Here is a 23,245-nt window from a genome sequence, read left to right as displayed (position 1 = left end):
TTTGACCTCCCAGATCCCACTTTGAGAACCAAGGGAATGTTTGGTTGAGAAGAAGACTCCATCTACCAATGCAGGTCTAAGGCACCTTTTCTGAAACGTATTATTTTAGAATGTTGTCTAGAGAACTGAGAGGTTAAGTTGCCCAGGGTCACACAGCCAGTATATATCAGAGACAAGTCTTGAACCCAGGTCTCCAAGCTCTATCTCTATCCATTATTAAAAATATTGAAAATAAATTCCTGATTTCAATGAAAGGAAAAGAAGCTTATCTCAGAAGCCAATCCTGGAGTTGTTTGTGATACCATAAGAAGAATTCTCCAGGGAGTTCCAGGAGCATCTTGCAATAACAGCTGAGCACAGCTTGTGTGACCTGTTCCTGAATCCAGGTCAGCATGCCAAGCCTGCCCTCTTCTCCTGATAGATTCTCGGCCAGTCATAATTGCATTTTTAAATGGAAAGAGAAGCTAACCCAGGCCTAAATGGTATAGCTATTTGCCATAGCATCATAGGGTCATAGATTAAGAACTCAAAAAGACTTTAGATGCCTAGATTTTACCTGAGATTGAATTAAAGAGAGACTCCTGAGCAAAACAGGGTTTCTGATAAAGAGGTCAAACTCTGAAATAGGCCCTGTAAAAATGGTTTGTAGACATTAAAGAGACAGAGCATTGCTAAGCATGGTGGAGCAGGTCTGTAGTCCCCACTAGTGGGAAGACTGGTGGAGTGCTTAGCTGCAGGAGGGCTAAAATCATTTAGGTCTATGGCATTTAACAACATGTCAAAACTTCCATAATAATCAGTACTGGGATTGGGCCATGAGCAGCAACTGCTCTTGAAGCCTAGGGAGGGATAACCAGTCTCTCCAGATAGAAAGGAAAAGGGGGAGAGAGACAGAGACAGAGATGGAGACATAGAGACAGAAAAAGATGGAGACATAGACCAAAAGAAACAGAGACAGAGAGAAAAACAGAAACAGAGGGACAGACAGAGACAGGCAGAGACAGAGACAGAGACACAAAGATGGGCAGAGACAGAGGTAATTCATTACCCTTACAACACCAACTGAATTTCTTCCTAAATTTGTACTTTGGTAGAAAATGTGGCTGATTACAAATCAGCATATTGTAAAGTGTACTTAGCACCAGTGGAAAATTACCCCTAAGATATTAAAAAGGATTATACTTCCAGAATATATGTATGGAGCAAGCCTTTTAAAAGCTTTTACTCGAAGTGTGATCTTTCCTCTTATCCAATTGAAGTCTACTTCCCTTTTTTCTCACAAAGACCACTTACTACATCTAATTAAATAACTTCTGCAGTTTTATGGAAGTGTTTTTTCTTCTTCCAGACTTTGCTCTTAAGTGGTCATTTCCCTTATTCCTTTTGCAATATTTGCATCATTTTGGGAACAGATAGGACTAAACAGATTTTAAATGTAGTTGAGTGCAAGGTACACTGTTCCTTTTTCTGCCCTTTTCATTAGTAAATTAATCCAAAGAAAAAGGACCTTAAATATGCTATACTTTCCTCATTACAATCTAAACTACACAAAGAAGGGGACATTACCAAATATTAGGCAGTACATGAATCTGAGTCTCTAACAGATAATTAAACAGTAAGGCAATGATCCCTAGGATTTCAGAAACTAATTTAATGGAGTAAAAGTTCTGGTAGATTTCATCAAGCTGGAAAGTCTTCAAGTCCACATAGCAATGGATTATGGGCATCCTAACCAGAGAACAGGCTGTATAAGTTGGGACAGGCTCATTACGAGAAGTCCAGCCACCAAGTGATGAATGCTTTTGGCCATGGAAACCAATGAAGACCATTACTGAAGCATGGAGGGGTTTCTATCAGCACAAGCAAGATGGAGTTCCTACAGTGAAGAAATCATGGGCTGTTCATGTCTATTATTTTAATCATTCCTATCCTATCTGTCAGTCTGGATGAATGAATCTACATGGAGAAAAAATGAAGCAATTACTCAGCGAACCTGGACAAACAAGATCATTCAGGTGGGAAAGTGCATTTTTACCCATATTTTTCAAGGTTGGTGATGTGCCCAATAGCAGATCACCAGAAAGTAGGCATCAATCTCCAGTTTGTGCCTTATAGACAAATTTTCAATGTTTAACTTGCTTTAAATTTGAATGTTTGGTAAATAATGCTAATAATCTAATAATGTTTATACCCAAGGAAAGTTTTTTAGCTTCATGTTTTATAGAATTTGTAGTATGTCTTCAAAAGATTCCAGGAAGACTCAAAAAAACAGAAACCTCCAGAAGAGAGTTATCTATTTGTAATTCATACTGTAATCAAAAGAGAGAATAGAAAGACAACAGGAACTGTTTTTATAGATTATTAAATTATTTTCTCAAGGGTTACATTGATCAGTAATTAAAAATATCTCAGAGGCAGCTTTCAAGCAATGAGGAACAAATATAAATAAGGCATATGTGGGAAACAATGACTTTGGAGAGAGACGTTTATTATTGTTCCCCTGTCTGGGAGGGTATCAGTCTGGAAACATAATGCATATAAATAGTCTTGTATTACAAATCTTCCTGTGAATCAAGGATTTGCTTTTGGCTAGGGCAAGATCTGGTGACAACTGAAGTAGTTCTCTGGTCAAAATGGAAAAATGAAACCATTAGTTCAGTAATCTGGTCCAAAGGGCAGTGAAATCTGTGACTCTGAAGAGTTTGTATAAGAGAAGAATAAACATAGATAGGGAAGGTCAGCCTCACAATGGCCAGAAAGATATATTGAAAATAATGAAATTTGGATAGCATAATACACTTGGCTAAAACTGAAATTCAGCAATGGCAAAAATAAGATTTGGGTACCAGATTTTGAAGGATGGTGAAAGCCCATTTTTACAACAACATCAGGGGGCAAAGATAAATCCAGCTATTCAGGCTTCCTCTGTTACAATGATGCATCAGTGTGTACACAGGAAACATAATTAACCTGTAATAGAATTGAAACACTCAACTAAATTCCTTTTCTAGTGTCTTGTTATTCTGCCAGGTTAAGCCTGGATTCTTTAAGTCTGGGCCAGGGGTGGACAAGTTCTAACAAGTTTTACTGGGCTAGAAGGCAAGAGATTAGAGACAGAATGCCACCTCACAACCAACCTAGCTAAATTTAGAAAAGGGTCTCAATAAAGGTCAAATGATGAATTATTTGGACACAAGAATGCAAGAAGTGATTTCTAAATATGGAGAAGATTATAATTTTATGCATCAATGGAGGGAGCTTCCAACCTGATGGAATAGCAGCTATTTGAAGTAGTATCCCACAATCAGCACAGTATAGAAATAAGAACCCCAAACACAGAGTGGTGAAGGTCTCTCATTCTCCAAAGTGAATGTAACAGAGGTAAAAAAAATTATGTTTTTAGACAATGACAGACTAGTAGAACTTGCTAGAAGGCAAAGACTTACAACAAACACGGTATTAGGGTGTGGTGGATGTCTAGTCAGCATGTGTATTTCAGAATTTAACTTGGAGAGTCTCTTTACTCATTTTTCTTAACTCTGACAGATTTTTGTTATTTCCAGGGGCAATTCAATGGAAAGTACCCTGGGCTTAAAATCAGGGGACACCTTGATTCAAATCCCTTTTTTGATACTTACTAGGTGTGTGACCAGGAGCATTTAACTCTATGACGTTAGTTTTCTCATCTCTACAATGACAATAATAATAATTAAACTAATTATCTCATTGGGTTTTTTTGAGGAAAAAATGCAATAATGTATTAAAGGCAGCTAGGTAGGTGGTTCAGTACATGGAATACTGGATCTGGAGTCAGAAATACTGGAGTTCAAACCTGGCCTCAGACATGTACTAGTTGTGCAACTGTGGGTGAGTTATTTAACCTCTGTCTGCCTCAGTTTCCTAATCTGTACATTGAGGATAATAATAACACCTACCTCCTAAGGTTGATGCTAGAATCAAATGAGATAATATTTGTAAAGCACTTCTCAATCTATAAAGTGTTATATAGATACTAGCTATTGATATTAATTAAAGCTCCATATAAATGTTACCTACCATTACTATTCAGAGACACATACCAAAATAAATATTGGATTGTCTAACATCGGGAAGAGAGGCAACCATAGAGTCAAAAAGACGAGTTCAAGTTCAACGCCTTTCACCTACTACCTGATTATACTGAAATGAATGACCAACAACAACAACAACAAAAATTATTATAGATGGTGTTTTTAGGGATATTGTGTATAAGTAAAATAGTACAGATAAATCAGTGAATAAATGAAAGTGTTTATTACAAGTTGACTGTGTATCAAGCGCTGTGCTAAATGTGGAGAAAGGAAAATAAAAGCAAATTCAGCTGCTGCCTTCAAAGAATTTGCATTTTAACAGGCGGAGACAATGCATGTAGAAGAGTAATGGGCAGGGAAGGGCATTTTGGCTCAGAAAGTTACAAAAAGGGTGAGTGGAGCCTTTGGGTGACATATCCTTTCCAGTAGCAATGGCAGTATTGTTTTTATTATGGATCCAGAAATGGAAAAAAATAGAAAAGGGCCAGAAAAAAGTTCATGATGGGTAGCAAGGTGGTTGGCAAGAAGATAGCAGGAAAGTAAAATAAAGCATAGCTGGAACACTTAGCCTGTTATAGTAAACCACACAGGTGCATTATTGATTGGGACATGAATGGGAAGTTTAAAGCTAAAAAAAGATTGTCTTTCAGGACATCAATCTATAATCAATCAGTAAGCATTTATTAAATGCCTATTACATACCATGCACCATGCTAAATCCTGGTGATGCAAAGAAAGGCAAAAGACAGTCCTTGCTCTCAAGGAGCTCACAGTCAAATAAGAGAGAAAACATGCAAAGAGCTATGTACAAACAAGCTGCCTATAGGATAAATTGTAGAAAATCAATAGAGGGAAGGTCCACTAGCATTAAGGAGAAACGGGAAAAGTTTCTCATAGAAGATTAGATTTTAGCTGGTGCTTGAAGAAAACCAGGGAAAACAGGATATGGAAATGAGGAAGAAGAGTATTTAAAGCATGGCCAATAGCCGAGCATTTATTTGGATGTGAAGAATCTTGTACGAGGAATGGCAAGGAGGCCAGTGTCAATGAATTACAAAGTGTGGAGAGGGATGTAAGTTATAAGAGGATTGAACAGGTTGGAGAAGGGCAGCTTATGAAGGATTTTAAATGCCAACCAGATAATTTTTTATTTGATCCAGATGTGGAATTCCTGGAGTTTATTGAATAGGACAAGAGGATGATATGGTCAGACCTGTGCTTTAGAATAATTTTGACAGCTATGTAGAGGATGGACTAAAATGGTGAGAGTTATTACACCAGGCCAAGAGTGAGGTGATAATGGTCTTCAACAGGATGTTGGCAATGTCAAAAAAGAGAAGGGAAAATATGTAAAAATGTTACAGAGGTAAAGTCAACATACCTTAGCAACAGATTGGATATGGGGGTATAAGAGTAAGGAGTTGAGGACGTTACCTAAGATGGGAACCTAAGTGACTAGGAGGATGGTGATAACCTTGATAGTAATAGGGGAAGTTTAGAAAAGGGAAAGGTTTGGGGGAAAAAAAATGAGTTCAGTTTTTGACATGTTGAGTTTAAGAAGTCTATGGGAGGGGCAGCTAGATGGTGCAGTGGATAGAGCACCGGCCCTGGATTCAGGAGTACCTGAGTCCAAATCCGACCTCAGACACTTAACATTTACTAGCTGTGTGACCCTGGGCAAGTCACTTAACCCCAATTGCCTCACTAAAAAAAAAAAAAAAAAGTCTATGGGACATCTAGTTTGAGATATCTAATAAAAAGTTGGAGATACAAGTCTGTAGCTTAAGAGAGAGGTTAGGATTGGGGAAGTTGGTCCAAAAATCATCAGCATAGAAAATATAACTGAAAGCATGAGAGCTAATGAGATCACCAGTAAAATAGTATGGAGGGAAAAGAGAAGTCCCAGGACTGAACCCAGGTCTCTGAGTGAACTAAAAGTCATTTATGTTCTAAGACTTCTATGATTCATTTCTCAAGAGAGTCAGAGACAACCTAGTTCAAAATTAGGATTTAAAATTTCTGCTCACTTGGCCACTCTTTGGATTCTGATGGCTCAGAGTGAATATAAATAGCAATTGTTTCTATTTTTGCCAGAAACCTTGAGGGTCTTCCCCTCCCAGATCGATTTTTTTTTTGACTTGGTAAAAGAGGCCATCTTTTGCCTCATTTTTTATGTAGGCTTAATCATTGAATAGCTGTTGCCTCAGACAAACTGAGACCCAGAAAAGACATTAGTTTAAAAAGGCCAAGATCTCTCAACTGTATCCAGGGCCATCTCCAGTTGTCCTGATCTTTATCTTGCCACTAGACCCAGATGACTTTGGAGGAAAGAGTGAAGCTGGTGTCTTTGCACTGCTCTGTTTCACTTAAATACAATTCACTGCGAATCAAGATATCACCTTCCTGATGTCATTGGTAAAGTAACATAATCTCATACAAGGCAAGTGTATATATATATTTGTACACACATATATATATATTTGTACATGTATATATATATAGGTAAGTATATATACATATATTTGTGTATGTATATAGAGAGTAGTAGTAATTTTGCAGATAACTATAACATGCTCTAATACAATGTCAGATAATTACAACAATAAATGCAATAGAGAGTTGAAAAACAAAGCTTTGTCATGGAGGAGGACATTGAAAATCAGTATTTATTTAAGAGCAAATTTTTTTTGTTTTGTTTTTGTTTTTGTGGGGCAATGGGAGATAAGTGACTTGCCCAGGGTCACGCAGCTAATAAGTGTCAAGTGTCTGAGGCTGGATTTGAACTCAGGTCCTCCTGAATCCAGGGCTGGTGCTTTATCCACTGCGCCACCTAGCTGCCCCTAAGTGCAAATATTTATTGTGAGGCGATAATGAGTATAGTTATACAAAAAAGGAACATAAGTCCTCAAGGATCACCAGCAAGGCAGTTGATAGACCAGACAGGCATGCAAGGATGGGAATCACTCACTCTACAATCCCTAGGGTACATGATGGTGGCTCAGGCACCATTCAGTGGCATGAGTACCCTAATTGAGAGCCCAGATTTTCTGGCTCTTTGCCTTTATATCTCTCTGACTGTAGTGCCTTAGAACATTTACAGTGAGATCTTAGGGATAATCAGTCAGCAAGTAGTCTGGACTGTGACTTCTCTTATCGACCACAAGGAAATTTATTAATAGTAAAAATTACTAATTTTTAGTGGTGAAGTTTGTTAGTGAAGTTTATTAAGCGATAGGTAGTTAATATTGCATTCTCAACCCTAAAAGTAGCTGATTGACCCAGTTGTTGCATACATAGGAACTTGCTGGCATATAGGTGGGTCAATCGTTGGTCAGACATGCAGTCATTTCTATCAGCTAGGGCCAGCCTTCACATTTGTAGCTACAATTCAATATCTATATTTGGAAACATGTTTCTGAAAAGCTTATGTTGAAAACAAGCACATTTTAAATACATATGAAGCCATTGTTTGCAGTAATCTGGAGGGATCATAGGATTTATAGCTAGAAGGAACTTTAGGAATCATTCTATCCCAGCCTCCCATTTTACAGAGTTCTAAACTGAGGTCCAAAAAAGTATGATAATTTTCCTAAAGTTACACAGGTAGGAAGCAGGAAACCAAGATTGGAGTCCAAGTTTTCTGCTTCCAAATACAGTGTTCTTTTCAGTGTTCCCTGGCTACTTTACCTGGTAAGACCTTTTGCCTGACAAATAACCAATCAGGCAACAGGTATTTGTTGAACAACCTCCCAATCACTCAATCATGAATGCATTTGTAAAATAAACTATTATACTCTAATATATCTGTTTAATAGATTTATAGTCTTTCCTTTTAAGGCCAGGGCACACCAATGCTACAGATTTGTAAGAGATATTGGCTGTTGCGTCAGTGTGTGCTATGAAATGGTACCCCTGAAAAGATCATGGAATAGAACATTGAGCTCCTGCTGCTTCGTGATTATGGAGGTGAAACCAAGAGGCTTATTTTTGAAACAGGAAAGACAGGTCCCCTAATAACATAGTGCCACAGACCTGCTTATTCTGTCACACATACTGACTAACATCGAGGCATTCCTGGAAGTAGGCTGAATACTGGAACTCTAGGCCACGATATTGTATTTAAATGGTTTATAAAAACAGGTGGGCTTTGTCTTTGAACAAGCCTGTGGCAGATGAGCTTCTCTATAGGTATGGTTTACAGAAGAGTTTTCATGAAAGAGCAGTAGTACAGTTTGTTGTTTTTGTTTTTGTTTTGTTTTTTTATTTAAAAAAAATTTACATCTGAAAAACCATCGAGGAATCTAAATGATGATGATGATAATTCTAATCACTACTCATATTTCTATAGCATCATATGTTGATGTTCAGTTGTTTCCTACCCTTAGTGACCCCATTTCTTCTTGGCAAAGATACTGGAATCATTTTCCATTTTCTTCTCCAGTGGATCCATTTTTTTCAGGCAATTAGAGATTAAGTGACTTGCCTAGGGTCATACAGCTAGGTAGTATCTAAGACTGGATTTGAACTCAGGTCTATCCAGACTCCAGGCCCAGAGCTCCAAGCACTAAGCTATCAGCTTCCTCATAGCACAGCTGCAAAGCACTTTCTTCACAATAGCCATATGAAGTAAGTATGAGGAGGCCAGATATGGATAGGATCTGAGATTTCAACCTCCTAATAAGGAAACTACCTCCCCTAATACAGATTAGCAACTGCTCTGACATTTGTAGGTCAGGAAAATGAGAGGCTAAGCCACTTGTTCAGAGTCACACAGAACGTGACAGAAACAAAGCTTGGATGAATCTAGGTGTTCTTGTTCAAGGTCACACAACTGGAAAGGTGGCAGAATTGAGCCCTTGACCCCAAGTTTTCTGGTTTCAAGTGCTGCACTTTTTTTTTTTCCACACCATGACTTTGGAGTCCAAGGCCTTATGTTCAAATCATACCTCTATCACTGTGTAATCTTAGGTAAGTCATTTAACCTCTCTGGGCTTCGTTTCTTTATTAATATAACATGTGGTCACTTAAGCCCCATTGCCCTGCCCAAAAAAAAATAAAAAATAAAAAATATAACATGTGGGCCCTGGCCTCCTCCCTCAGAGCCAGACTGGCTATATTACCCCTAAGGGTCCGAGACAGGTTATTGGCTTTATTTATTCTTCATTATTTTGAGGCCCCACCGGCTGTGTCTTGCATTGTAAGGTGCCTGTGACCAGAACCTCAGTTCCATCTAATACTTCACATTTATTAACTTTTACAAATGGATAATTATTTCATAAGTATAGCAAAAACAAAGTATAAACCCCATCAACTGGTGACAGGGGGCACAAGTTCCACTAAAGTAACTTGACGGAAGATTAGTATCAAAACTTAACATAGAGTCACATAGTTGGTCCCACCAAGTTCACATCCAGATGTACCATGACTGCGGGATGAGTCTTTCTGCAGGGCTGGAGTCCCAAAGATTGCTCCTTGCTCCTCAGTGCATTAGTGCTTTACTGACTGCACAACCTGAGATGCATTCCATCTCCCAGAGTCCTTTAAAGCTCAAAGGAAGCTGAAGGTCAGGAACTCTTCCACCCATACCTAGAATATTGAAAAATTGAGGGGCAGCTAGGTGGTCCAGTGGATAAAGCACTGGCCCTGGATTCAGGAGGACCTGAGTTCAAATCCAGCCTCAGACACTTGACACTTACTAGCTGTGTAACCTTGGGCAAGTCACTTAACCCTCATTGAAAAAAGAAACAAAGAAAGAAGAAACAAAAAAGCCCAATGTAAAGAAAGACTCATTTCTTGGGAGACCAAAAGGCCTCAGAGTAGATCCAAAGACCCTTACCACATGGTCTTTCACTCAGTGCCATTCAAGAAAATCATTGAACTCCCCCCAGACAGAAAGGAGTGACAGAAAAGGAAGCAGATAAAACTGAGAATCCTTTTGAATATCATAAAAGCTAATCAAAGAGTTTCCTTCCTACCACATGGTTACCTGACCAGATCTCATTGTAGAATATCCATGTAGGTGCCATAGTCTCTCCAAGGCACTCCCCTTATAGTTATCACCATTCTCTTGGAAACAGCTTCTTGGAGTCCTCCATATAGAGAAAATGAATCAACCAAGCAAGATTGTGCACATACCAGAACTCCATTGCATCAATCAAATGAGAGGATTGGACTAAGTGTCTCCTCTGGATCTAAACATATGATACTATGATCCTATACATAATAGTTTCTTATTTTGGGTCAAATATCAAATATCAAAGAAGGGCTGACCCTCATAAGTGTGAGGTCTGGGGTTAGAACCCAAGGTCTCCAGACCAAGGACTTTTCTATGGTAGATACAGGAACACAGGGGAGAAAGAAGCATCAGTCACTCCATTTGTCTTAACCACTGCCTCTTGAACATGGTTATAAAGGTCTGCACAAGCTAGTAGGAGATGACGAGTATTTCTGAGGCACAACCCTCTTAGTTCGAGGGCACTCTGTGCTGTTAGAACAGGAGTTCTACTTTATGTAAATTGTATTTTTTTTAAATTACATGTAAAGACAATTTTCAACATTCATTTTTTATAAGATTTTGAGTTCCAAATTCTTCTCCCTCCTTCCCCTTTCTACTCCTCAAGATGGCAAGCAATCTGATATAGATTATACGTGTGCAATCATGTAAAACATATTTCCACATTAATCAGAAAGAAGAAACAGAACAAAAGAAAACAACACAAAAATAGAAAGAAAGTGAAAATAGTATGCTTTGTTCTGCGTTCAGACTCCATCCATTCTTTCTCTGGATGTGGAAAGCATTTTCCATCATGAGTCTTCTGGAATTGTCTTGGATCATTGCATTGCTGAGAACTAAGTCAATTATAGCTGATCACTGCACAATGTTGCTGTTACTGCATATAATGTTCTCCTGGTTCTGCTCACTTTACTCAGTATCAGTTCATGTAACTCTTTCCAGGTTTTTTCTGAAATTCACCTTAGAGCAGGAGTTCTTAATCTTGTTCTTAATCTAATTAATCTTAATTAATTATTAATCTAACATTCTTAATCTAAAATGGTTGCATCCTTTTACAATTCCACCAATGATGAATTAGTGTCCCAATTTTTCAATATCCTCTCCAACATTTGTTGCTTTTCCCTTCTATCATTTTAGCCAGTCTGGTAGATGTAAAATGATATTTCAAGCTTGTTTTGATCTGCATTTCTCTAATCAATAATGATTTAGAGCATTTTTATATGACTACAAATTGTTTTGCTTTCTTCATTGGAAAATTGCCTGTTCATATCCTTTGACCATTTATCAGTTGGGGGATGACTTGTATTCTTATACATCTGACAAAATTCTTTATCTATTTGAGATATAAGACCTTTATCAGGGGTGGCTAGGTGGCGCAGTGGATAAAGCACTGGCCCTGGATTCAGGAGTACCTGAATTCAAATCTGGCCTCAGACACTTGACACTTACTAGCTGTGTGACCCTGGGCAAGTCACTTAACCCCCATTGCCCCGCAAAAAAAAAAAAAAAAAAAAAAGACCTTTATCTGATAAACCATCTATAAAAACCCTTTCTCGATTTTCTGCTTTCCTCCTAATCTTGTCTATATTTGTTTTATTTGCATAAAACCTTTTTAATTTAATGTAATCAAAATTATCCATTTTATACCTCACTTTGCTTTCTATCTCTTGTTTATTAATAAATTGTTCACCTGTTCATAAGTCTTAGAAGAAATGTGTTCCGTGGTCTTCCAATTTTCTTGTATAATCTCTCTTTATAACTAGGTTATGTATCCATTTTGACCTTATCTTGGTAAATGGTGTGAAACATTAGTCCATGCCCAGTTTCTACCATGCTGCTTTCCAGTTTTCCCAACAGTTTTTTTTAACCAAATAGTGAATTCTTATCCCCAAATCTTAAGTCTTTACACTTGTCAAATACAAAGTTAGTATGTTCATTTGCTGCTGTAAATTGTATGTTTACTCTATTCTATTGATCTACCTTTCTGTATCTTAGCCAGTACCAGATAATTTAGATAATTATTACCTTATGATACAAGTTAGGATCTGGTACTGCTAAACCTGCTTCCTTTACCCTTTTTACATTATTTCCTTTGATAGTCTTGACTTTTTGTCTTTCCAAATGAATTTTGTTGTTTTTTTTTTAATTCAGTAAAATTTTTTTGGTAATTTAATTGGGATGGTGTTGAATATATAAATTAGCTTAGCTAAAATTGTCATTTTAATTATATTGGCCCTATCAACCCACGAACAGTTAATATCTCTCCAATTATTTAAATCTAATTTTATTTGTATGAAAAGTTTATTTAATATAATTTTGTTTATATAGTTCCTGGGTTTGTTTTGGTAGATGTACTCCTAGGTATTTTATACTGTCTAGAGTTATTTTAAATAGGTCATTTTTTGGTACTATCTCTTTTGGCAGACTTGCCTGTGATATAAAGGAATGCTGATGATTTGTATGGATTTAGTTTATATCCTGCTTCTTTACTAAAATTATTAATTACTTGAACTTTTTTAGTTGAATATTTGAGATTTTCCAAGAATATCATCATATTATCTGCAGAAAGAGATCATTTTATCACCTCAATCCCTATGCTGATTCCTTCAATTCCTTTTTCTTCTCTTCTTGCTATTGCCAAGATTTTCAATAAAATATTGCATAATATTGGTGACAATGGGCATCCTTGTTTCACACCTGATCTAACTTTATTGACATTACAAAAAAATGCTTACTGATCATTTTAGATAAATGGGTTTTTATCAATTTAAGGAAAAATCCATTTATACCAATACTTTCAAGTGTTTTTTAATAGAAATGAACATTGAACTTTATCAAAAGCTTTTTCTGCTTCTATTGATATCATATGATTTTTGTACTTTTATTATTGATATAATCTGTTTTCCTTATGTTAAACTATCCCTGCATTACTAGTATAAATCCCTTTTTATTATAATGTAGAATCTTTGTAATAAATTATTGTCATCTTTTAACTGGTAATTTATATAGGATTTTTGCATCCATATTCATTACTGAAATTAGTCTCTAATTTTCTTTTTTTCTGTTTTGACTTTTCCTGGTTTAGGTATCAGTATCATATTTACTTCATAAAAGGAGTTTGGTAGAATCCATTCTTTACTTATTATTCCAGATAATTTATTTAATATTGGAATAAGCTGATCTTTAAATGTCTTACAGAATTCATATAGAATCCATCTGGTCTTGGTGCTTTTCTCTTAAGAAGCTCATTTAGGGCTTTTTCAAATTCTTTTTCTAAAATAGGTCTATTTAGATATTTTATTTCCTCTTCTGCTTATCTAATCAATTTATATTTTTGTAAATATTCTTCCATTCCACTTAAATTGTTAAAAGTACTGGCACATAATTAGGCAGAATAACTCTTTATAATTGCTTTAAGTTCATCTTTATTTGGTGATATATTCACCCTTTTCATTTTTAATACTAGTGATTTGGTTTTCTTCTCTTTTTTAAAAAATCAAATTAATTAGTTGTTTATCCATTTTATTTGTTTTTTCATAAAACCAACTCCTAGTTTAATTTGTTAACTCAATGATTTTTTACTCTCAATTTCTTTAATCTCACCTTTAGTTTTTAGAATTTCTAATTTGGTGTTTAATTGGGGATTTTAATATGTAATTTTTAATTTAAGGGAAGTATATACCTATGTGAAGGGTTCTATAAACTACAAACAATGAATATTGGTGAATTAATCCCCCACCTTACTTGTAAGAAAGTGACAGAACTGGATATCAGTAGAGTAGGTGTATTTGCAAGCCAGCCACTGGGTGTTTGTAATGGAGTGTGTCAACAGTGAAACTACACAATATGCAAAGAATAGGGTATAGATGGAGTCTCCACATTGAGCTTAATTCATATTGTAAATTAGGGAGAAAAAAAATGATTAATGGTGTAGCTGTGTGCAAGCTGAGGGTGTGAGAGTCAGCACATGTGAGTATCTGAGGAAAAATAGCTTGGCAATTTTAGGATAACTTTCAGCTTTTCTGATGTGTATCCCCAAAAGATTTAGGGTGTATTCCTAGGGAAAATCCCTCTTATTTGGAAATGCTGGAGAAAAACATCACCAATCTGCACCCATGTGCCCGAATGATGGCTAATAGACCCAAGAGTCAATACAAACAAGAGTGCTTCTAGCCTGTGCCACAATGATGACCAGCCCAAGAAATTGCTATCAGACTGCATAGTTCTGTGTTCCCAGTATTCTCCCAGGAAAAGAAATTATTCAGAATAGAACTGTACTGAGGGGCAGCTAGGTGGCGCAGTGGATAGAGCACCGGCCCTGGAGTCAGGAGTACCTGAGTTCAAATCTGGCCTCAGACACTTAACACTTACTAGCTGTGTGACCCTGGGCAAGTCACTTAACCCCAATTGCCTCACTAAAAAAAAAAAAGAACTGTACTGAGCACAAACCCAGACACAAAAAGGAATTGAGATGTTCTTGGTTTCTCTTGAGGTTACAGAGCTACTACCCTTGTGATAGAACTGTGTATATGATAAGTTCTTAAGCAACCAACTTATGATTGTGAGGAACCTCTAGGATCATGGACTCCAGAAAAGCAATACTTTGTTCTAACTGTAATAAAAGGAAACTGAGCAGAGAAATCAGTAAACAAAACAAAACAAAACAAAACAACATTCTAGCCTACTGCCCACCTTTAAAGTTTAAGAACACATCCCATGTGGGGAAGCTAGGTGGCACAGTGGATAAAGCACTGTCCCTAGATTCAGGAGGACCTGAGTTCAAATACGACTTCGGACACTTGACACTTACCAGCTGTGTGACCCTGGGCAAGTCACTTCACCCTCATTGCCCTGCCAGGAAAAAAAAAAAAAAGAAGAACATATCACATTGCTTTCTCTGTAGGGCAAAGGAGAAACATTAAATTATAATATGTGCTAATTTTTTAAAAAAATATTAATCCCCAAAATACCATATCCTTGACTGAAATTTAAAGACTTTTACCTCATAGTTACTAAAGTATAATTGTTATGACCAGTGACTTGTATTTCATATGTAGTTGATAATTAGACTAAATATAAGGATGAAAAAAATTCTGCAAAGTCCACAAGTGATATATAGATAGATAGATAGATAGATAGATAGATAGATAGATAGATAGATAGATAGATATAGATATAGATATATAGATATATATATATGTATGTATATATATATATGGAGAGAGAAAATAAAATAAATAGAATAAGAAATGTATATGTATGTGTACATGTATATGTGTGTATGTACTTGTCTTAGTGTAGTAAATAGAGTATTGGAATTGGAGATGGAAAAACCTGGGTTTGAATCCCATCTCAGATAAGCTGCATGAAAAGTCTCTCAATCTCACCTTCCTCTTTCATAAAATAGGAACAATTCCTATAGCAAATAACTTACCGGGTTACAATGAGAATCACATGAGATAATGTATTGTAATTCAACACTTTGCAAACCTTAAATTTGTTGTTGTTCAATCCTGTCTGACTCTTAATGAGTTACTCGGCAAGGATACTAGAGGGTTTGCCATTTCTTTCTCCAAGTAGATTAAGGGAAACAGAAGTTAAGTGACTTGGCCAGGATTACACGAGTAATAAGAGTCTGAGGTAGGAAGTTACTGGGTTACTGGAGGAGCAAATGGAATAATACAGGGCATCCCAAAAATGTTAGTGTCATTTTAAGACTTAATAACTTAAAATGGCACTAAGACTTTTGGGACTCTATGTATATTGCAAAGCCCTTTGCAAATCTAAAAGTGCTATATAAATATGAAGTAGTATCAGTAGTAATAGTAGCATATAGTTTATAGTGTATACTTTTGAGGCACCTGATATATGTAAAATAATTTGCTAACCTTAAAAGTTCCATATAAATGCTAAGTAGTAGTAGCAGCAGCAGTAATAGTGGTATATATGCATACATGCATATATACACATTCGTCAGTCACATCCAACTCTTTGTGAACCCATATGGGGTTTTCTAGGCAAAGATACAAGAGTGGTTTCCCATTTGCTTCTCCAGTGGATTAAGGCAAACAGGTTAAGTGATTTGCTCAGTGTCACACAGCTCGTGAGTATCTGAGGCTGAATTTGAACTCAGGTCTTCTTAACTTCTTACTTTAATGTCTTTTTTTAAAGAAGTTTATTTCAGTCACTAGGCACTTGCTGCCAGAAAATAAAAGACATTATCCTCCTTTTCAAAAAAGGGGGGCAGCTAAGTGGCACAATGGGTAGAGCACCAACCCTGGGGTCAGGAGGGCTTGAGTTCAAATCTTGCCTCAGACACTTACTAGCTGTGTAATCCTGGGCAAGTCACTTAACCCCAATTGCATCCACCAAAAAAAAAAAAAAAAGGCCCAGTACTCTATCCTCTGAGCCACCTAGCTGCCTCCCAGAGTCACGCAGCTAATAAGAGTCTGAGGCCAGATTTGAACTCAAGAAGACTCATCCTGTTGATTCCAAGCCCAGCACTCTAACCACTATGCTATTTAGATGCATATATATACACATGTAAATGTATATGTATGTATATAAAATATGAAGTGCTTTACTTGCCAGGAGCACCTATCAGATTGATCTGTTAATCTAATCAGCTCTCTAAAGTAAATTCTTCTTTAAAATAATTATGAGTTGCTTCTTTCCCCTCCCTTAACCATCTCACAACACTCTTATTTTCACATAGAAGTCATGCCATAGGATTTTAACATCTTAAATCTAATTTCATTATGAATATAATCAACAATTCCTTTCACTTGTTTCAATACTTCAAATATTCAAATGCTCCCATCACTTATGGACTTCATAGCTCACCAAGTCCAGTTAATAAGCATTTATTAAGCGTCTACTACATGCATTGTGCTAAGCCCAAGGATACAAAGAAAAGGGAAAAAAATTAAACTAAACAAAAAACAGACCCTACTCTCAAGTTGCTCACAGTTTAATGTGAAAGACAACTTGCAAACAACTACATACAAACAATATATATATACAGGATAAACTGGAGATAATCTCAGAAAGAAGGCGCGAGCATTAAGGGTGACCAGAAAAGGTATCTTGGTGAAGGTTGATGTTATACTTGAAGGAAGACAGGAAAGCAGGAGACAGATGAGGAGAGAGAGAATTCCAGACACACTTTTAGTTGAGAGCTTCATGAGATTCTTGGACCAAGACATCTGCTGGTGAACAGATTTTTGGTGATGATCATGGTACTTATCGAGTCTGGTTTTCAGGTGACATACACCAGAAATGGCCAGGATTTGAACCCCCCTGGGATAGACCTCAAGAACACCAAATCACCACTGTTCCACAATGAGGCATCAAAGTAAGACTTTGGTGGAGGAAATATTCATTTTAATATGCAAAAGAATCCACATCAGAGGTTTTTATATTCCTGAATAAAATCTTCAAAACTAAATCCATTCTTTGTTGTTTAAATTGTCTCCATTTTAAAATTATATTGGATGAGTCATAATGGTAAATAAGAATGCTTTTAGAGTAGCATAATAGCTGCACATTATAAATTAAATGGAATAATTTGCAACTATTACATATTTATTTTAAACAATTGATTTAATTAGCTATAACTAAGCTAAGAGCCATAATTTGAAACACTATTGAATGAGTACAGAACAAAATTTTTAGGCATAAGTGAATAGTAATAGCTATGTTTCTATAATGCTTTAAGATTTATGATATGCTTTATACACATTATCTCATTTTATCTTCCTAACAACCCCATGATGTATTACAGATATTAACCCCATTTTACAGTTTGGGAAACTAAGGTTCAGTGAGTTGAGGTGACTTGACCTTGGCCACACTGCTAGTGTTAGAGGTGGGATTGAAGTCAGGTCTGCCCTGAGTTCAGATCACAAAGGACCTTAAATGTCAAGCTAAGGAATTTGCATTTTAGCCTCAGATAAATAGAAGTGACGATTTTTGAACAGGGTAGTGTAATGTTTAGACCTGTACCTTAGAAAAATTATTTTGGCAAGTGTGTTATACATTGATTGGACAGAGGAGAGACCAGAGATGGGGAAAGCAATTAAGAGGCTACTACAATAGCCCAGGGAAGGGGTGGTGAGAACCAAAAATGAGTTGGAAGGAATGGAGAAAAGGGAAAGGAAGTGAAATGTTTGGGGGGTTTTGTGTTTGTTTTTTAATTTAATTTTTTTTTAAGTGAGGCAATTGGCGTTAAGTGACTTGCCCAGGGTCACACAGCTAGTAAGTGTTAAGTGTCTGAGGCTGGATTTGAACTCAGGTACTACTGACTCTAGGGTCAGTGCTCTATCCACTGCGCCACCTAGTTGCCCCTTGTGTTTGTTTTTTAAGGCATAGTTTAAAGGACTTGGGAACTGGTTGGATACAGGAGATACAGGGAGGAATAACAAAATAACTAGAATGATGGCCATACCATGAAGAGAAATACTTGTGTTTGGAGGAAAGCATCGTTTAAAGGGAAAGATCATTTATATTTTATACATGTTGAGTTTCAAGTGTGTTTGAGACAAACCAACAGCTGGTGGTATGGGATTCAAGTTCAGAAGAGTGATTACTCAGAGAGAAAGAAAGAGACAGAAAGAGAGACAGAGAGATGATAGATATATAGATTGATAGATAGATGATAGATAGGCAGGCAGACAGACAGACAGATGGATAGATAATAAAATTCTGTTATACTGCTATGTTTAGAGGGCAGGAGATGTATGATGATCCAACAAGAGACTGAGAATGAGCAATCAGCAGATAGGAGAGCAGGTGAGATCATTGTCACAAAAGTCAAAAACTTAAGAGAAATCAAGGAATATGAGGAGAAAGACTCTGAAGACAAAAACAGATAAGGAAGGATTAATTGGATAATGATGTAGAGTTGTTTTGAAGTAGTGAAGAGGGAGTTCATAATGGATGGCCTCAGTACTTCAATTTCTTCATCTCAAAGAAATGGATAACAATACTTAACCTAACTGGCTATGAAGATCAAAAGGGCAGCTAGGTGGCTCAGTGGACAGAGCACTGGGCTTGGAATCAACAAGACTCATCTTCATAAGTTCAAATCCTGTCCCAGATACTTACTAACTGTGTGATTTAGGCAAGTCACTTAACCCTATTTGCCTGTTTCCTCATCTGTAAAATGAGCTGGAGAAGGAAATGATAAACCACTCCAGTGAAAATCCCAAATGGGGTCACAGAGAGTCAGACACAACTGAAACAACTAAACAACAACAATGAAGATCAACTGAGATAATAATGTGTGTCAAGTACTTTGTAAATTATAAAGCACTGTATATAAATATGCATTATTGTTTATAGAATTAACATGGTTCCTTTGGATAGTGTTGGGTTTGGAGTCAGGAAGACTGAATCCTGTGCCTAATACTCATTAACATAACTTCTTCAAGTCTCAGTTTAAATATCTGTAAAATCAGTATAATACTAATAATAGTAACACCCACATAACTGTGTAAGGCTCAAGTAAGATACTACATAGATAAAAGTCTGAAAACTAAAAAGCACCATATAAATGTGAGATATCATTGTGAATACTATTGTTATTGCAATAACAATAATGATAAAGAAATGATAAAACTCAAAAACTTTAAAGCACTGTTAAGTGTCAGATAGTATTATTGCTATCACATTGAAAGCCCTGGTTTTAATTTCTTAGAGTAACCTAGAATCTGAATTTTGCGGATGCAAAGCACCTCAGAGATCAATTGGTCTATTTCTCACTTTTTGCAGATAAGTTAACTCAGACCCACAGTGGTGAGATGATATGCCTAGGTTGCCATAGTCTAGAACCCAAGCCTAGAATCTGATTCTTAGTCCAGTGATCTTTTCACCATACCAGATAAAACCCATATTTACTATATCCATTCACTAGTTGACCTCTGTCAATCAGAATTAATCAAGAAAACCAAGACTGCTGAACCTATCTACCAACAAAGGTCACGGAGCACATCTTTTATTCTCTGGGTCAGTAACTGTTAGAGTGCCCCAGAGAGATAGGTACTCACTAAAACTGTACTGATGATTTGAAAAGATGCTATGATGATAAATTTTAGTTCCCTATGCTTCTTTCATCTTCAAAGGTATATCATTTTATTTGGTAGTTTTATATTAAGCAATTTCCTTCTTTAGTTCTATCCCAAGCTAATGGTAACTAACCATTTACTATTGGATGTCCCAAAAAGCTTGATATAGGTTTGAGCTTTAATAGGTATTAAGGCTCAAACCTGCACTAAGACTTTTGGGACACACTATATTTCAACATTTTCCTGAGAGTAGCACTTCATTGTTGAGAATATGCAGTTCTATGGTCAAATGTTATGCTATATTTTTTGTTTGTTTTTGGAGAGGGGGATAGAGGCTGGTAAGTACACAATCCACTGTATGTTATTAACTATCATGCACATTTTATGCTAAACCCATTTAATTAAAAAATGGGACAAATTGTTCTGAACATTATTTTGAAAGACAATCACATATTTGAGAAGGAAATATCCTTCATGAATTTCTGTGACAAAAATCTTTATAACAGAAATTTCTCTGATCACCTTTAAACAAATGTCTATGATGCACATATACAGATGGCTTTTGATATAATTACTATTTTTCTTCACATTAATATCATTAATAAGAACTATTTATACACAAAATCTTTAATAGAGAGTGAAACAGCATTCCCTTGTCTGTCTTTTCATCATGTTGACAAGTTCTATGAAGCTAGCCTTGACTCACATTGGCTGTCTCTACAGCTCAAAGGTGGTTCTGCTTGCCAAATCCCTAGTTTTCTCTGTGTGATATAGGCCTACTCTGTGAGAGGCAGCACAGTCAATCAGCCATGGAAGAGGACCTAAATGACTATGGAACATGGATTTCTGATTTACAGCCATGTTTACAAAGCATTAAGTGCTTAATTGAACTTTGAGATAGCCATGCATGGGTGTGCTGGTAAATGTACACCAGCCAGTTTGGGGGTGGGGGGGTTATGGGGAGGGAAATGCAGGGGGAGGTGAGGGAAAGAGGATGTGTATGCACAAAACACTTATATTTAATATAAATTATTAACTTTTTCTCCATTGTGTTCTTAAGTCTAGACAATCAACAAAAGAATAAAGAAAGCCCTGGTTTATAGCATTTGCCAGTTATCTAAGTACAAATGTTCCAACTAACAATTTGACAATTAACTCTCCCTACGCGTCCAAAAACTGGCTCCAACATACTCCCGATCATCCCAGGAGATGATTGCCCTTTATATTTTGTGCCAGATCTGTATGGAATAGATGAACCAGATGTAAGACTATAAAATCTGGTTATTTTCCTTCACCAAAGACTCTCCTAATACAAATGGCAGGTCTAATGCCTCTGAGTCCCTAACACACAGATCACTTGAAAACCTGAGTAACAGAGAACCAGACAGATTTAATTTTTCAATCCAAGTCAACTGAGCTGTGGTACAATTGCTAGGACTAAAATGTCTGTCTTACTTTTTTGTGTGCCTTAGTACATGATTGCCACTCAAAGGTTTAAATTGGATAAAATAACCACAAAATTATCATTAGTACTCATAATTTCATGTTACTGTCCCCCAGTCACTGATAAGTGTATCTTCCATACTAAGAGAAGCTCACCCCTTGACCCTTCCCCCACAAAAAGTTGGTTAGGTTGAAGTTAGAAGAAAAATCTCATTTTAAAAAAATATTCTAATTGAAGACATTTAAAAGACCTTGAACAATAATATTATATTATTACATCATGTATATTATCTAATATATTACTCCTTAAGGGTTCATGAGTAACTTCAATTGGAATTTGTATCTGTCGAAATGAGGACTCATCTTTTGTCCATCTTTCTTTCTTTATCCTTCCAGGAAGAAGAAGTTGCTCGGGAGAGTCGTTTTAATTTCAGTGGCTATGGCATGGGTCATTGCCTCCAAGTTAAAGATGGAACAGCAGTTAAAGCCCCACCACCAAACCCACCCCCAGCACCCCCGAAGGATTCAGACTCCATCAAAAAGAAGTTTGTGGACCGAGCTAAAAGGATTGATACAATATCTCGAGCTGCCTTCCCACTGGCCTTCCTCATATTCAATGTCTTTTATTGGATCACATACAAAATCATTCGGCATGAGGATATCCATAAGAAATAGGTGAATCCTTTGGGCCTAGGGACACTGTTGCCCAAATGTTGTGCTTGTAAATAAACAGTGAATTTGTCTTTCTATTATTTTGACTGAGGGGTTGGGGGGGAAGCAAAATGGGTGGGGGGGAGGGATTCATGACACTGAAAGAAGACAGAAAAGTTTCAGTCCATGAAGAAAATTGATTGCACAAAAAATTAATGTATCACAGGAGCATGTGACAAGGGTCCCCCTGACAAATCCCTTAACATTGCTCTTCCAGATCTTTGGCCAATCAAATGTACACATGGGGCCAAAAATTTTTTTTAGCTAATTCTGGTACTGAAATGTTCACTTAAATAAGACCTAAAATACTTTCCATCTAATTATAGCGGCTACCCTCCAGTGAGTTAAGAGGACCAAACCTTTTTCAGGAAAATGCTGCCTTTGTATGTGAAAATCAGTCCACTGAGCTACATTCCATGAAAATATCAGTAGCCAGTGTTTCACCAAGTCTTTTTGTGGCTCATAAATTTATACTTAAAAGGGGAAAGAAATGAACACTTCCAACAAAACCAGATCTCTACTTGATTAGTCTTGTAGGTATGCATTTTCATATCATCTTGCTTTCCTAGAATTGTAATTTGGGGGTGAAAATTGTGTACTATGTGATTAATTTGATAGTGTTCTCTCCTAGAAATCAATGAAACAACCCATATTATTTTCATTCCAAGATGGTGCACTGAATTTTATTCTGGCTGTATTTACTTGCAACTTGAAGTGCCAATGTGTTCTTCCCTCCCCTCCACCACAGTATTCATGGACCTCTTGCTTCCTAAATGGTATAGCTCAGATTAGCATTAACTTTTCCATCACTGCTCTCATTGTAGCTGCGAACAATAGTCCAATAGGTTTACAGACCACTGATTTCTACCTTCATTGAAGTGGCTGTCATTTTAAATACCATTGACTAACCTAAGAGTTTTAAAACTGTACTGTGATTTTCATAA

The 23,245-nt window shown here is 36.6% G+C and overlaps 1 protein-coding gene across 4 annotated transcripts in view; it reads left to right on the top strand.

The window, feature by feature from the left end:
• Positions 1-22,359, top strand: part of GLRA2 (glycine receptor alpha 2) — a 297,466-nt gene extending 275,107 nt beyond the window's left edge. For all 4 annotated transcript variants that reach the window (XM_043998772.1, XM_043998771.1, XM_043998773.1 and 1 more), the window contains one exon: positions 21,987-22,359. In XM_043998772.1, the coding sequence (XP_043854707.1) occupies positions 21,987-22,265 (279 nt within the window). In that variant the 3' untranslated portion in view covers positions 22,266-22,359. The remainder of the gene's footprint in view (positions 1-21,986) is intronic.
• The last annotated feature ends 886 nt before the right edge of the window (positions 22,360-23,245 follow it).

The sequence above is a fragment of the Dromiciops gliroides genome, chromosome 3, assembly GCF_019393635.1.
Source record: "Dromiciops gliroides isolate mDroGli1 chromosome 3, mDroGli1.pri, whole genome shotgun sequence".
NCBI lineage: Eukaryota > Metazoa > Chordata > Mammalia > Microbiotheria > Microbiotheriidae > Dromiciops > Dromiciops gliroides.
The sequence above is the reverse complement of the archived record's forward strand: the minus strand, read 5'-3'. Positions and strand labels throughout refer to the sequence as shown.